This window comes from Rattus rattus, chromosome 14, assembly GCF_011064425.1.
Source record: "Rattus rattus isolate New Zealand chromosome 14, Rrattus_CSIRO_v1, whole genome shotgun sequence".
NCBI classification, from domain to species: domain Eukaryota; kingdom Metazoa; phylum Chordata; class Mammalia; order Rodentia; family Muridae; genus Rattus; species Rattus rattus.
The window spans coordinates 41499391-41514740 of record NC_046167.1 but is presented as its reverse complement, the minus strand read 5'-3'; the positions used below and the strand labels follow the sequence as shown (position 1 = coordinate 41514740).

General features: G+C 43.1%; 1 protein-coding gene and 2 non-coding genes across 3 annotated transcripts; 1 reads left to right on the top strand and 2 right to left on the bottom strand.

Annotated features, from left to right (window-relative positions):
* Positions 1–679: 679 nt before the first annotated feature.
* Trnam-cau lies at positions 680–752 on the top strand. The gene has a single exon. It is a non-coding gene; the product is annotated as a tRNA-Met (tRNA).
* Positions 753–4390: 3638 nt separating this feature from the next.
* On the bottom strand, positions 4391–4464 carry Trnat-cgu. The gene has a single exon. It is a non-coding gene; the product is annotated as a tRNA-Thr (tRNA).
* A 2849-nt stretch (positions 4465–7313) lies between these two features.
* Gpx6 (glutathione peroxidase 6) lies at positions 7314–15119 on the bottom strand. The gene is made up of 5 exons (XM_032885009.1): positions 14988–15119; positions 13408–13561; positions 9929–10046; positions 9363–9462; positions 7314–8250 (listed from the first exon to the last, which is right to left on the bottom strand). The coding sequence occupies exons 1-5, from the start codon at positions 15072–15074 to the stop codon at positions 8044–8046; spliced, it is 666 nt and encodes a 221-aa protein (XP_032740900.1). The 5' UTR covers positions 15075–15119; the 3' UTR covers positions 7314–8043.
* Positions 15120–15350: the final 231 nt, after the last annotated feature.

The window sequence follows — 15350 nt, the reverse complement described above, 5'->3', positions numbered from 1 at the left end:
GACCCGGGATAGATTGGGCTACAGATTGAAATCCTATCTCAAAACAAAACCCCTAAGTGCAAAAGATTTCATTTCTAGAAAATACATAAAACGAGTTTCCGACTGACCGAAAAGTTTAGTGTCCTTATTTGTGTCTCTTATTAGTATTTCCTGACAACTTATTTATGACAAGTGAACAGTGCCCAAGATGATACGGTGAGGTGTTTTGTTATTCTGCGGATTACAGCGCTTTTAAGGAACTTACACGTACAAGAAAACTACGCGAATTATTTTCCCCTCCGGTCGTCCCCTCCGCCCATACTTTCTTTCATTCCCCCTGTATCCCGTCATCTTCATTACTCTGTTTTGGAGCCTCGACCGATAGAGGGCGCTCAGGTGCTGTGGTTAGGGAACGATCTTGGTTGTGGCTTCTGCAGTTTCTGCCTCTGTCCTCTTAAAAAGTTCACTCTCGCGAACTGCCTTTGACGCACAGAAGCAAACAAGATTTCAGTGTTTTAATTGGTTTACGGTTTTGATGGGCTGCATTGCAGCTGTCGGTGGTCTCCTGCGTAGCGGACGTGGCACACCTCTCTTTGATTTCTGTTGCGTGGAAGGAGGTGGTGAGAACAATCTGACTTCAAAAGTACAGAAATGTGAAAAAATTAGAATCAATAGTTTTACACAAAACCCGAAACTCAGTGCCTTTTTGGCACAGTAGGCAGCGCGTCAGTTTCATAATCTGAGGGTTCTGAGTTCGAGCCACAGAGAAGGCAAGTAATTTTGATTAAGAAGCGCCAGTGGCAGAGGGATTTTCAAACCTGTAGTTTTTTCATAGGACATCTCTATTCGAACAACTGATATACACCATGAGTGTAATGAGGCCGTAGCCCTTTGAGGTCTTTCTCCTTTTGCTTTAGTACCTCTACGAGACATTTTTTTTAATGCTTATCACGGTGCATTACATAAAGCTAAAACTGCCTGATATCATAAATCTGTCAGTTACCTGGTGACCCTCTAGAAAACTGACACAAATCTAAAGGCTTCAAAGAGTTCAGATATGGTATCTTGTTCTTCTGAACTCAGAGCCTCTGCTGGGATAAGTCTCAAGTCCCTGGGGACCTGGGGTTTGGTTCATGGTTGATTGACCAGGAATTGCAAACTTAGATGTCTACAGAAGGTGGCAGAGTTTGAGAAAATAAATCACAGAACCCTTCGATCTGTAGCCAACCAGAAAATTATCAGATCCTGAATTCCGTTAACTTCTTTCATTATTGGACTGAGTTGCTAGGAGTTTTATAGCTGTTTTGAATTTAAGACGTTTAAGAGCAGAACCCATTAAAGAGGGTGTGCTGGTGCAGGCCTGTAATCTCTGCATTGAGAAGCTGAGGAAGGATTGCCACAAGTTACAGGCTGAAACCTTGTCTCAACCAAACTGATAGACAGAGCTACCTACTATCAGTTCTATTTCACTGCCACAGTTGTGGGTTATAGGAAACCAAAGGACTCTACGTCATGACATAGCCATAGCTAGTCCAAGGAAACATCTATATTATGCCCTAAGAAAATTTTGTTTTCTTAGGGCATCCTAGGACCAGCTATCAATTAATTCAGTGACACTATAATGAATAAATAGACCCACCTCGCTAACCCACCATTGGATGATCAATAGCTCTCCGTGATCTTTTGATAGAATAAGGAAGTCTGCCTTCTGACCAATACTTCTGCTGTGTACAAAACCAAATCTTTGTTCAACAGTCAACAAGTCACAGCCATTTAGTGCACTTTTATAGAACACTACACAGAAACATCTCTTAAGAATGTAACAGCTGTTCTCAGGCACACAACCATCAAAAGCATAAGACCTCAATCTCTAGTATTCCATGACAGGACAGACTCCTAATGAGTAGTCACCAGCCACTAATAAACACAGCTAACCTAGTTAATCTCACTCACGCTTTAAAAAAAGAAAAAGAAAAAGAAGCCTTTGGATTTTTAATTTCTCTCTGAGCCCTAATCTCTCCCTCAATGACACATTTCAGCAGGGAGACTCCAGTTTGTATTTGTGCCTGTTCCCTGGGGACCCCCTGGAGAAGCTTCATCTAAAATGTGACCTGCCATGCTTGTTTAGCACATGCTTCTTGCCATTCCTTGGCTCTGACAAGTATCTGCAATCTGTCTCCGTCTTCACATGATCTTTCCCTTATGTGCTTATCCCTGAATTTAATCTTCCTCTTTACCCTTAGAAAAGCTCCAAGCACTAGATTGTGTCCACTTTAATACAGGAAGATCATTATCAAAACTCAGAGCTCGTTCTTTCTACTAGATGAAGCAAACTCACACTTCCTGCTAGGTGAAGCAGGATTTGCTAGGGAGGTGAAGGCATCAGGATCAGGGTCCAAGGTCACCCTGGGCTATAAGGAGCCCCGTTCCACAACAAAACAGAATAGAACAAGACAACAGCAAAAATTGATTACTTATGCAAAGAAAGAGTTTATTTCCAAACAAAGTCTCATTAATACCAGAGACAGGGGATTAAAAACTTATCTTTGAGGGGGTGGGGGAGTCAAAACTTAGAATGCTAACATCATGCTTAGAATGTTAAAATAAGGGACATCGTGCTTAAAATAAGGGACAAGCCAGGCAGTCATGGTATACAATTTTAGTTCCAACACTAGGTGGCAGAGGCAAGTGGATCTGAATTTGAGGCCACCCTGGTCTACAGAGTGAGTTCCAGGACAGCCAGGGCTACACAGAGAAACCTGTCTTAAAAAAAAAAAAAAAAAAAAAAAAAAAAAAAAAAAGGTATGTGGAGGGGGAGGCACTGAACTTTTGCACAAACAATTACTTTAAAGATTAGAACAATTACCTTACCACATACTGAACTTAATTAACCACTTATTTATGGGTCAGGTGTCCATTTCAAATCTCTTATGTGCATTTATCCTTCCACTCCAGTAAACTCTACTTGGTGAACTAGCAACTCCTGCCCATTAAGCTAAAGTAATTTGTCAGTGGTTCCTCAACCACCATGTGCAGCAGCTGAGGTTGAAAATGGAGACGGTTGCCTACTTCAACAGGGTCCCCAACAAAATGGCCAGAGGTGAGATCCAGTCACAGCTAAGGGCAATTTCTTGCTAGTTTACATTTGTTACTTATGGTACTTACCATGATATACTGTTAATACCACGACAGCTTACACTGGGTAAAAAAATTAAAAACAAGGCCAGTGAGGTGGCTCAAAGGGTATAGGCACCAGTCTGTATGACATCAGTCTGAGCCTGATGACATAGTTGTCCCTAGAATTCACATGGTGAGAGAATTGACTCCCACAAGTTGTCCTCTGACCTCCGTATGCCCACATGCATGCACACACATGCACACACACACAATAAATGTATAAAAACGGGGTTGGGGATTTAGCTCAGCGGTAGAGCGCTTGCCTAGGAAGCACAAGGCCCTGGGTTCGGTCCCCAGCTCCAAAAAAAAGAACCAAAAAAAAAAATGTATAAAAACATTAAGAACACTTGTCAGTGATTTTTATTTGACAGGATACTCTCTAAGTACCTGCCCCACCTCATACATAGTCTATATTCCTTCTTTAGTTCATCCCTCTGCCCCAGACTTCATCCGTAGCAGGCACTCATTGTATAGGTTTACATTTGTGTATATGCCACTCCTCCACTGGCATGTAAGATTCCCCAGAGTTTTCAGTTAGCTCTGTTCACAGGTATTTTTTTCCTCTTTGGAAATATGACTACCACATAAAAGACAAACAGCTAATGTTGGTTGAGTTAGTGGATGAGACATAAACATTTTATAAAGCACTCAGTGGACTGAGCTGGCTTAGATGTTTGTCACAGTTTTCCAAGCTGCTCTTTGCGCCCTGCTTCACTATCCTTTGCTCTAGGCACACTTGAGTCTAGGAAATTTTAACTTCCAATCATCTGTAATGCTTTCTGATTATTTCCTTGAAGGGTAACTGAGGTGTTCTTCCTGGTGTCCTCTTCACAAAATCAAAGGCAGAGCTGGCCAGGTAACTCAGTGGTCAAGTGCCTGCCTAGCATGTGGAAGCCCGGAGCTTCCTCACCTACAACATAACAAGGGAGGGGATGGTTGGATAGAGTGCCCAGCATCTCCCTCCAAACGTTCTAGTTTTCCTTTACAGTGGCTGAGTGCGCTGGAGATGTTTAGGATCTGGATCGATTTTGGCCCTAAAGCTTAGTACAGTTTAATGTACATTTATGAAAAAGTGGTTGAGGTCCTGTCAGTGCATTACTCTGACCGAGTCTTAAATCCTGTTTATCTCTATAAAAACTGTGTTGTTTTAAAAAGAATGAGGACCATGCCAGGTTATGTAAATATAGTAACTTTATAACAATTGCATTTCTACTGGTAAGATGATGAAAACAGAAGGCCCCACTGGGAGTCGAACCCAGGATCTCCTGTTTACGAGACAGGCGCTTTAACCAGCTAAGCCATGGAGCCACACGGTGATAGGTGGGGAAGACAGATGAATCTATCCCACTTTCTTTCTGTTCGGTGGGGGTAAAATTAGTGTGTATTATTTAGTGATGCTCAGTTTTTTGTTGTTGTTGTTGTTGTTGTTGTTTTTAAGAGAAGTGGTTGAAAAAAGAAGCTGCGTTTTTTCTGATCAGACTGAAGACATCACACACGACGGGAGTGAGGGTCAGATATTTTTCCTTTCATCGCAGAGACAGGCATATCAGGGAGAAAAGTACGGCTATGACCATCCATGGCAAAGTAGGTAAATGTATAGGTGCGGCGCGTGGGTGAGCTCCTGTGTGCTCCTCGTTGGCTAAGGACTTGCATAAAAAGTAAACCACTATTTGTAGTGCGCTTGCTTGCCAGATCTGCTGGCTACTGGGCAGGCGTAAAGGCGATCTTCAGTTACCGGTGTCTGCAGGGTTAAAGCTCTTTGAACCTCTTCAGACTGATTCCAAGAACCATGAAGACGTGCTCACTTGGATAATCTGGAGAGGGGTTATGGGAGGTTGGAGCCTGCACCCTGGACACTGGAGGGTTGTGCTTCAGCGGGAAAGCTGGCGGTGCTGGGAAGGCTGGAGAGGGATTTGGAATAGAGAAGGGGCTCTAGCAACCTGTTAGGCTACAGAGGTAGGGTAGGCAAAACCCATCTTCTTAGGCTGGGGAGGCTGGGGAGTGTGGCAGCAGAAGGCTGGTGTGAAGGGTGGGGAGACCTTTGTCTTCTAGCTGAGGTGGTGTACACATGCACCGCCAACACCCGGAAGGCTGAGGCAGAAGGATTGCCTTGAGTCTAAAGCCAGCCTTGTATACATAGCTGTTTTAAAAATAAACCCTAGAACAGAATGCCTTGCAATTTCCAGGGATTAAGTGAGTTTATTGTCCCAGAATCTGGTTCTGAGTAAGGACCCTCATTAACGATTCTGTCACCACACTCTTAGTGATGCTAACTTCCCATTGTTTGGAGGGTAATCACGGCTTATCTAATTACACAATAGGTTGTGGGGACTTTTGGCCTAAGGGAATTTCTCCAGCAACAATACTTATTGTGATGATAACTAAGAGATAATATTAATATTCAGAGTACTGCAACATGCTGGAGTGCCTAAGACACACCTAGCCAGTTTGCCCCTTTCTAGAAGGCTTTCTGTATAATTTTTCTTGAGAACTAAGATCAGTCATAAGAATTGGGTGAGGAGAGAAATGGGGAGGGGGGAGGTTGTTCCCTTTATAAAGGCTTTTTCCAATATTACAATTGTTGTTGTTGTCCTTTGGCCCCACACCCCAAACCTACATTCACATCTCAGAGCAAGGAAACTTGTTTCTTCTTCGCCTGGCTTTGGCTATCTTATGATTTGGATTTGACATGTCCATACAGACTTGCCTGTTTGAACACTTGATCCCCAGCTGGTGTCGGTTCTGGGGAGGTTGTGGTACCTTCAGGATATAGGTCACATCAGACAGGCCTATGGATTACAGTCCTGCTGAGCTCTCTGAAGTTACTTCATCCTTTTGCTGCCAGGGAAATACTACCAAGCTGTCAGAAAGATGATCAACTATGAACCAAAGAAAATCTCTTCCTCCCTTAAGTTGATTTTGTATATTTGGCCACATTGGCAAGAAAAACAGCTAAGGTAGTTTCCTCAGGATGGTGTTTATTTTCTCCCACTTGCTAGAAGAGTTTCAGGAAACCCCCAAGCCCTAGGAGTCAAGTGTCTCAAATTCCTAGGCCAGGGTGTTGTAATATTAGCTGCTGCAAGAACCAAGGGGTTTGACTACCCATGACTCAAAAGCTGTGACTCACACTATGGGACCTCAGTATTCAAGGCTTGGGAGCTGTAGCTCATACTGACTGCTACCACCAGCTCCAGATAAAAGCCAAAGATTACAATTGCTCCCACATGTAGACTGCCAACAAGCCAATCACAGAGTAATAAGCCCCAACCCTAAACACCTGGAACAGGAGTCTCTATTCTGTTAAATTCACAGTCATACTCCCGTAGTCCTTTGTCCTTGTAGCTATGATAAGCCCTAGAGCCTGTCACTAGAACTGCCCCTGTGACACTCAAGGACCAGAACTACAGACACAAGAAGAGCTACTTCTACTAAACACTCTATCAAAGTACCAGCTGACTGTTAACACTCTATCAAAGTACCAGCTGACTGTTAACACTCTATCAAAGTACCAGCTGACTGTTACCACTCTATCAAAGGACCAGCTGACTGTTATCACTCTATCAAAGGACTAGCCGACTGTTAACACTCTATCAAAGGACCAGCTGACTGTTAACACTCTATCAAAGTACCAGCTGACTGTTAACACTCTATCAAAGGACCAGCTGACTGTTAACACTCTATCAAAGGACCAGCTGACTGTTAACACTCTATCAAAGGACCAGCAGCAGTACTTCCCATAGGACTGTGGCACCTCTGATGAAGAGCAGGTTTTGTTGCTTTTTGACATGTTGCCCTATGGTTATGTGTTTTCAGATTTGAACAATAAGGATGAGTTAATTTGAGAGAGAGAGAGAGAGAGAGAGAGAGAGAGAGAGAGAGAGAGAGAGAGAGAGAACTGGGTATCACTGCAGTACCTGTAATCTAAGCTGCTTGAAATGCTGAGAATGGAGCATTGGAAACTCAGTGTCAGCCTGGGCTATACATCGGTCTGTGTTTTAGATCTGAGCAGCAATGTGTCTACTGTACAACCTGCTAAAAGCAGTACCAAGGAAAATTCTCGGACTCTTCTGAGAAAACCAGAATGTTGAAGATGTAAGTAGAGAGGTCCAGAAAGCACATATGTACTGAAAAATATCACTCAGAGTCCAGCTGCTGTGAGTTCTTTTGTTTATTAGATTATTATTATTATTATTATTATTATTATTATTATTATCACCATCATCATCATCATTATTAGAGACAGTGATAACAGGGATGAATTTAAAGTTGAGAAGACTCTAGGTGAGAGCAAACCACATCATTTGATGCACTAACAGAAAGGCACTCAGGAAGGCTCTGGTAGGGTCTGAGCCAGAGGGACCTTGGGACCAACTGTGGTAGAAATACCCCTTCCTCCATGTGAGGTGAGCTTTCTGCTCTTGGCCCTCAGAATTCCCTAAGATAACTATGGGTCAGTGTTGTACTAAGGAGCTAAACAGAAGGAGAGCTTGACAAAGCATGCCCCGCTTGGGAGGAGAAGATACTGGGACCCAGAGGATCTGGCCACCCATTCCCACTTCTTTTAACCCACCAGTGCTGTGAATGATAGATTAGGGTCTTGATAGATCACTTTTTAGATATATGGAATTGTCTGGATCATCATTGCCAAAATATGACTTTCTTTTGGACTAGATTAGGGAAACTAGATATATGAGAGTCAGATATCTGGGTGGATAATTGTTTGTTTGTTTGTTTGTTTTTTACTTAATTTCCAGTGCATGCATATGCCTACCACAGATAAACTTCTGTTTGTACACACATTAGTAAGGACACAGGTAGTTTTGCAGGCTTTGATCATATGGAGGCTGGTGAAGGAATGGAGCAAAGGCACTATTTGTAAAACACATCCTACTGGGTACGGGTTTGGTTTAGGTACTCCATGATGTCTGACTGGACAACTCTGACAGGAGTCTGGTGGAACCAGCGCATGACAGGGACTCCATCCGGTCCCACCAGGAACTTCTCAAAGTTCCAGCGAATGTCATGGACCTTCATGGGATCCCAGAAGAGATGTTCTGGAGAGCCAAGAAGTTCAGAGGTGGGAGGGCAGGAGCTCTGGAGCAGAGATATGAAAAATGGAAAGATCATCTCATTTCTGCTTCAGTCTTGTATGTTGTTCAGTCTCCTCTGCCCACCATCTTAATGTTTTAAACTCCTTCATGTGCTTCTGGTCTGTCACAGACATGTCAGTGTATTGCCACTAGCACTTCAAGGACATTCTAGCCAGGTTAGAAGGTGACCATGAAAAGGACCCTGCTTTCCTGCCTCTCCTCTAGTCTCTTGCTTTCAGTAAAAGAATAACTTCAGTTATTAAAGGTATGGTGGCTCACACCTTTAATCCCAGCACTTGGGAGGCAGAGGCAGGTGGTTCTTCAAATTAAAGGTCAGCCATTGGGAAAAAAATTATATTTCCTGAGTGCTGAGATTCAGGCAAGAGCCACCACACGGGATAGGACTTTTGAATATTACACAGCTCTGTATGGATAATATCACTGTTTTGTTTGTTTTGAGATAGGGCCTTGTTACATAGCTGTGACTCACAGCCATCCCCCTGCTTCTGCACCCCAAGTACTGGCATTCTAGGTATGAGCCACCATGTTTTGGCATTTTCTGTGCTACAAAAAACTGCTCATGTGGTATGGCCTAGCCACAACTTATTATTGAAGTAAGTGATTCTTTTATAGTTGGTAAGTTGATCTTTTATTTCAATTCACTGTGGACAAGTGAAGATATCCACAGGGACAGCTTTGTTCTACAGACTGTTTTCTTGGGACAAGTGACTAAGTGATCCTGCTGGGTCAGCGCCATCTTTCCTGGTGATTGTGGTTGGACTACTCTGTGATTCTTATCCTTTGACAGTCTCTCTTATCCTTGTCTATGTCATCTCCTGACCTTATAATAGATCCTTCGGGCAAGAGACTAACCTATTAATAAGTGTTAACTTGTATTTCACGGTTCCTTGAATAAAGTAGGGATTTGATAAATGATTATCATATACACAAGCCATTAGCATTCAACAGAGAAGGTTAGTCTGTGCCAGAGCTACCACATATGTTTCCTCTGCTTGAAACTAATGAATGCCTCATTTCCATATGAATCCTAGCTCATCCTCAATACCAGCCCCATTGGTTCCAGAGAAGTCTGCCTGGCCATGCTTGGTCACTTACCTTTAGGAAAGAAAAAACCTTTTGTTCATTGTCTCCGTTCACATCCCCCTTCTCAAAGAGCTGGAAATTGGGAACAAAGCCACCGCCTGGGCGAACATATCTGCAGTGAAACAAGGTGTTCTCAAGAGAATCCAAATTAAGTCGAGGAGGAATAGGATATGGTAGCAATGGTCTTCACAGAGGGACAGAAAGGACTGCAGAAAGAGTGAAAATGAAGAGAAGTCTCTGGGCTCAAGATCCCAAGTGGGCAGCTTTGTGGACTTGAAGAATCCCAAGACATTAGGGAGAGGATATTTTGACTTCAGATTTCCAGGTACTTCACCATTTGCTATATTTTCTTCTTTCCCCTGAATGTCTTTTCCTTAGATCTTCCCTATTCTTGCCCTCAAAGAAGCCAAATGTGGCAAGAATACCTGGAAGTTTCTGGCAGGGCTAGGTGGGATTCAAGGCGTCATGGTAACATTCTTCAGCCTATTGTTCTACCACATTCCCTAGAAGATTCCAGAATGGGAAGGTATCTAGGCAGATGAAGAAGGAGCATCTCTGGGGCCCCGCACAGCACTCACTTGAGTCCAAGGAGGATCTCTGAGTTCTTTCCAGGTTCTTGTTTTCCAAACTGGTTGCATGGAAAGCCCAAAACACTGACATTGAATGGTCTCAGCTCCTCCTGCAATGCGTTCAGTTCTGTAAGTAGAGGATGAACAGCATGACAGACTCCCTACTCAGGACTCAAGATGTGAAGGATCCACTGTGTTGACCCTCTTGTCATGTGAATACACTGAGGACTAGGAAAACCTGCAGACAGTAAGTAGGCAGAGTCAGTCATTACAACAAAGGTCTCTGGGGACTCATCACAATGGCTACTTGTTTTGTAGCACAGGATTTCCCCAGTAATTGCTCTTCACCTTGCACACAGAGTTTACTTAAAGGAAACAGACACAGACTAACTAGACTTATGAAAAGTAAGAAAGAAAAAGGCAAACAAAATGAATGTACTCCTCCTGCCCCCACATCAAGTCTCACAATGGCACCTCTGACACTCCCAGAAGACTCTGCTGTTGCATATTAGAAATGATAGAAACAGAAAATCATATGGGCTGCATATGGTGGTGCTTAGCTATAATCCAAGACAGAGGCAGGGGCATGGTCATAAGTTGTAGGTCTGCCTGATCCATATAAGTAAGTTTTAGACCAATTAAGTCTATATGGTGAGACAGCTTCTCACAAAAAAAAAAAAAAAAAAAACAAAGCCCGAAGCCTGGTTGCATAGCATTCTCCACCCCGAGGTCTCACATTTTCTGCTGTTCCGCATAAGATCAAGAGCCTCTTCACTGTGTGCTCACCCCAGCCATTCTTCTGTCTTCAGTTATTTTGTTTGGAGTTACGCCTCAGAACCAGACATGAGCCCATTCAGTCTCAGCTCTACTAGCTGGTGTCTGCACTAAGAACCTCTTCCCAGATAGAGAGTACCTTCAAGTTTCAATATATTTCCTATATATTTTATATAAAAATATATATTTAATAAATGTTATTTGAGGCTTATCTTTGAGACAGTATGTCATGTATGACTAGGATGACTTCCAACTCACTGTGTAGCCAAGGATGACCTTGAACTTCTGATCCTCTTGGCTTCCACCTTCCCAGTGCTGGGATTAGAGATCTGCATCAGCCTATTATCCTGAGATGACCACCAGACCAGCACTGTACAAGCCGTGTGTGTGTGTGTGTGTGTGTGTGTGTGTGTGTATTTGGAAGTTTGGAGGGGTAATATAACTATGGCTAAGTCAAGCATCTTACTCTAAACGAGAACTTCAAAATGCCAAAATTTGATGACACATGTGTCCTAGATGAGACATTGCATTATTCAAATTTAAATAGTATTAGAAAGGAGAAATTCCTGAAATTTGTAATTATTATAGTTCCATTAAAACAAACTGATAGAGCGTAATAACTTTCACAGACGTAATCCCAGCATTTGAGAGGCAGAGGCAGAAGGCTCATGACTTTGAAAGTGAGATCTGTTTCTGAACAGGGCCTGCTATTTTTCATTAGTCAAATATGTAACAATGTTAATATGTAGATTTTGTAAAAACTTGTTCCTGCATTACTTTGGTCCATTTGTCTGTGGCATTTGAGTCAATAAACTTTTGAAGTTATCTTGGACATTCCTAAAACAGCAAAGTTTTTAGCACATCAAAAATTTTTCATGTAGCAATTTATATGACCTTATTTGGTTCAACAATAATATAAAATCTTCTATGATGGACACAGTAGAGAGATAGGACATTCTCCCATATTTATCACTAGCTTCTAATAGCCTTCTCACCAGTTATGGCTGCTTGAATAAACACTTCATTCTCTTCTTCTCTGTCCTTTGGGGTCACCTCCTGAAATAGAAGCTCTGTCTTCTTTCCTGTTGCTGGTGGTGGCAGTGGTAGTGGCAGTGGAAGTTTTGGGGTTGGGGGGCTGTGTGTGTGACTGTATATATGAGTGTATACACATGCACATGTATGTGTGTGTGTACATGTGTGTGTGTGTGTGTGTGTGTGTGTGTGTGTGTGGTACATGTGTGGAGACTGAAGGTAGATGTCAATGTTTTCCTCTATTGATTCCCACCTTATATTTTATATTTAGTATTTTAGCCTTTTTTGTAAAAAAGAATTGTTTCTTTTATGTATATGAGTACATTATAACTTTCTTCAGACACACCAGAAGAGGGGATTGAACCCCATTACAGATGGTTGTGAACCACCATGTAGTTGCTGGTAATTGAACTCAAGACCTCTAGAAGAGCAGTCAATGCTCTTAACCACTGAGCCATCTCTCCGTTTTTCTACCTTATGATAGATAAGATATTTTTTGAGTTCTAGTCTCTCACTGAACAAGGAGACCACTATTTTGCCTGGACTGGCTAGCCAGACAGACCCAAGAATCCAAATGTCTCCTCTCTTCTTGTCTCCAAGTTCTAGGCTTACAGGCATGTGCCTCTACCGTGTTTGGATTTTTGAAAGTTCTAGAGAACAGACTGCAGGTCTTCGTGTGTTTTTAGGAAGCCCTTTATGCATCAAGCCACCTCCTTAGTCTGATGGTGTTTGTTTTTGTTTTGATACAGGGTCTTAAAACATAGTCCAATGGCTGAGATCTAACTTGAGATCCTTCTGCCTCCAGCTCACAAAGGCTGAGATGACAGGTTTGTGCACAGTTGTTCAATGTTGAGGACCAAACCCAGGGCTTTGTGTGTGCTAGGTAAGCACTGTACCAACTGAGCCATATCTCCAGCCACATAACCTGTATTATAACTCCCATTTTTTTACTCTTGACTTAATGCAAACCAATCTCCACTGTAGCCTAGGAGAGGAATAACAGGAAGGGTTTGGTGTTCTATCAACTACACAGAATATCAACATCACAGTACACAACGATTGTCAACCATGACAAATCAGACTGCTCCACAATCATGTCTAAACACACACACACACACACACACACACACACACACACACACAAAATGACCACATATTACCCTGTTAATACAAATGACTACTGGGTTATCACTTACAGCTTCAGCCTTTCTGTTTCTTTCACCATAGAGATAGTATTTCTAAAGATAACCAATTACATAATTGCCCCCTTCTTTGTTTCCTGACAGGACAGCTCTTAATCCAGAGCAACAGCCCAGTGCCTTGAATCCTTCCCCGCACTACCTGATGCCAGTTCACATGGCTTAAGTGGTTTTTTTCCTTTTCTAAGAAGCTTCCTTGTTCTCTGTGGTAACTGAGCAGCAATGCCCACTTGTTCAACCACAGATGTGTTGTTTTTAATGGTTGCCCAAGAAATCTTGGGACAAACTTGAGAGGTCACGGATGCAGACAATTCTGGCACTAAATGTGAAGAATGGGAAGAGTTAAGCTTCCCATTCGTTCCCATCTCATAGAGTCATTGCTTGCTCGTCCCTCGGTCCCAGCAACACAGAAAACCTTCTCCAGCTGTAATATGGTGATGTGGCAAGCTAGTGCTGACAGAGAATTGAAATTTGAGTTTTTACCAGGGTACGTAGCTGTCAGGCCACAGAAGGACGCCACGTTGACAAAGAGGATGTGCTTTCCTGCATACTGCTGGAACCGGACATACTCCCCACCATCTAAGGTGTTGGCTCCGTACTCATAGATGGTGCCAGCCACCCCTTTGTTGCAATCCACCTGTAATAAAACACAGTTACTGTAATGGTATGACCGAACAGACAGGAATCCTCAACGCCTGTCAACATTCTCAAAGCACCTGAAGATGTTTCATGCAATATCTTAAAATCCTAAGAACTGTGGAGTTTCTGTTGGATGAATTCCACACCCAAGCAGGCATCAGTGATGAATAGACCTGGGTGCCCATACATGGTGTCCTCTCAAGCGAGCTGTAACCTCACTTGATAGTAAATAACCTAAAATTTTACAGCTGCCAATGAGTACTTTACATGTATTCTTACCCTTCACATGCCCAAAAAAAGAGGCCAAAGCTCGAAGGCCAGACTTAAGGATGTATACAAGCATCATGAGAGAATCTTATAAATACTAGGCCCCGAGAAGACATACTGGATCAAAAGCTCTACAAGTGGGACCCAGTCACCTATGGGCTCTCTGTTTAGCTAAGGCCTGGGAATCAGTGTGCTCTGTGATGAAACCATCCCTGGCCTTTTACAGAAGGGAGCTGCAATTGGCAAAAGACGCATACATAGTGTAAAGTTACAAGTGAGATTGAGGTTTTCAACACGTTTCTCTGATTTTAAATTTAAATATATATATATATATATATATATCAGTTTCTCAAATCATCTGCTTTAGCCCTATTTTGCCTTCTAAGATTTATGTATGCATTTTTCACAGGTATAGTTACTGACTCCTCCTGTGGATAGTTTTGGACACCAATCCCTCCTCCTGACTCCTTGTGAAGCCACAGTGTGGTGATTGTCCAGCTCCTTGGAGCAGCACCAAAATCTGAGGAGAAGACTTTATACTGAGCCAAGCACCATCTTTACTTCCCATATTCCCTCTCCCCCACCCTCACTCCCTGAATCCACTCTTTGTGTCTTAGTAGTTACTAAAGAAAAGGTCCGCTTTCCCTAAGCCCCAAGTCCTCAGAACCCAGTCCAGTGCCCACTTCTCTACTCATTCCTTCCAGGTTTGGTTCACTTGGTTTGAGAATAATCAGCCTTCCTCCCAACTCACTTGCTATTTACCTGTTTCCTAGGAGCCATGGGGCTGTTCAAAGTTACAGATCAGCATGGGATAGGGCACGTTCTAAGTTGTCAGACAGCCATCTATGGGGACTAACAAAAGCAGATGGGGACTTTTACAAAGATCTACTAGGAGCAGAGAAGCAGATAAGGTGCATGGAAAACACAATAAAGCACAATGCATAGAGGTAGGAGAGCTGCCACAGCAGAGGGCATCAGAGGCAGAAGTGTGCAATGGAAGGCTGTTAGGCAGCTCTCTCCCTTCAAGAACAGGACAGACCCCTGAAACTCACAGTAGACAAGTTACTTATCAGGTGTTTGAAATCAGTTTAGGTCCACTGGTGGGGGAGAGGAGGGGAGCCGTGTGTGTGTGGGGGGGGTGTGTGGTGTGCACTTACCTTTGATTTTTGAGGATCCAGTGTCTCCTGAGCCAATGCAGCCATAAACAATGAGAAAAGACAGGGACCCCAGAACTGCTGGGTCATGGTTGTACAAAGAAGACTGGATGAGTCTCACACCTCAGGAACTGTGATCCCTTTTGATCCCCAGCAGGTACCAGTTTGAAGATGCACAGCCAATCACAGTGCTGCTCTCACTCCCCACCTCTCTCCTTTCTCTCCTCCTCATTCTTGCTCTCCTGATACAGGAGACAGGTGGGTAGGCACATGATCTGACAGGTGAAGGTGACATGAAGGTGGATACCTTTCCTGTCTGCAACCTGAGATGCTGTGCCTCCCTCTCCCAGTGACTGGAGTAACTCA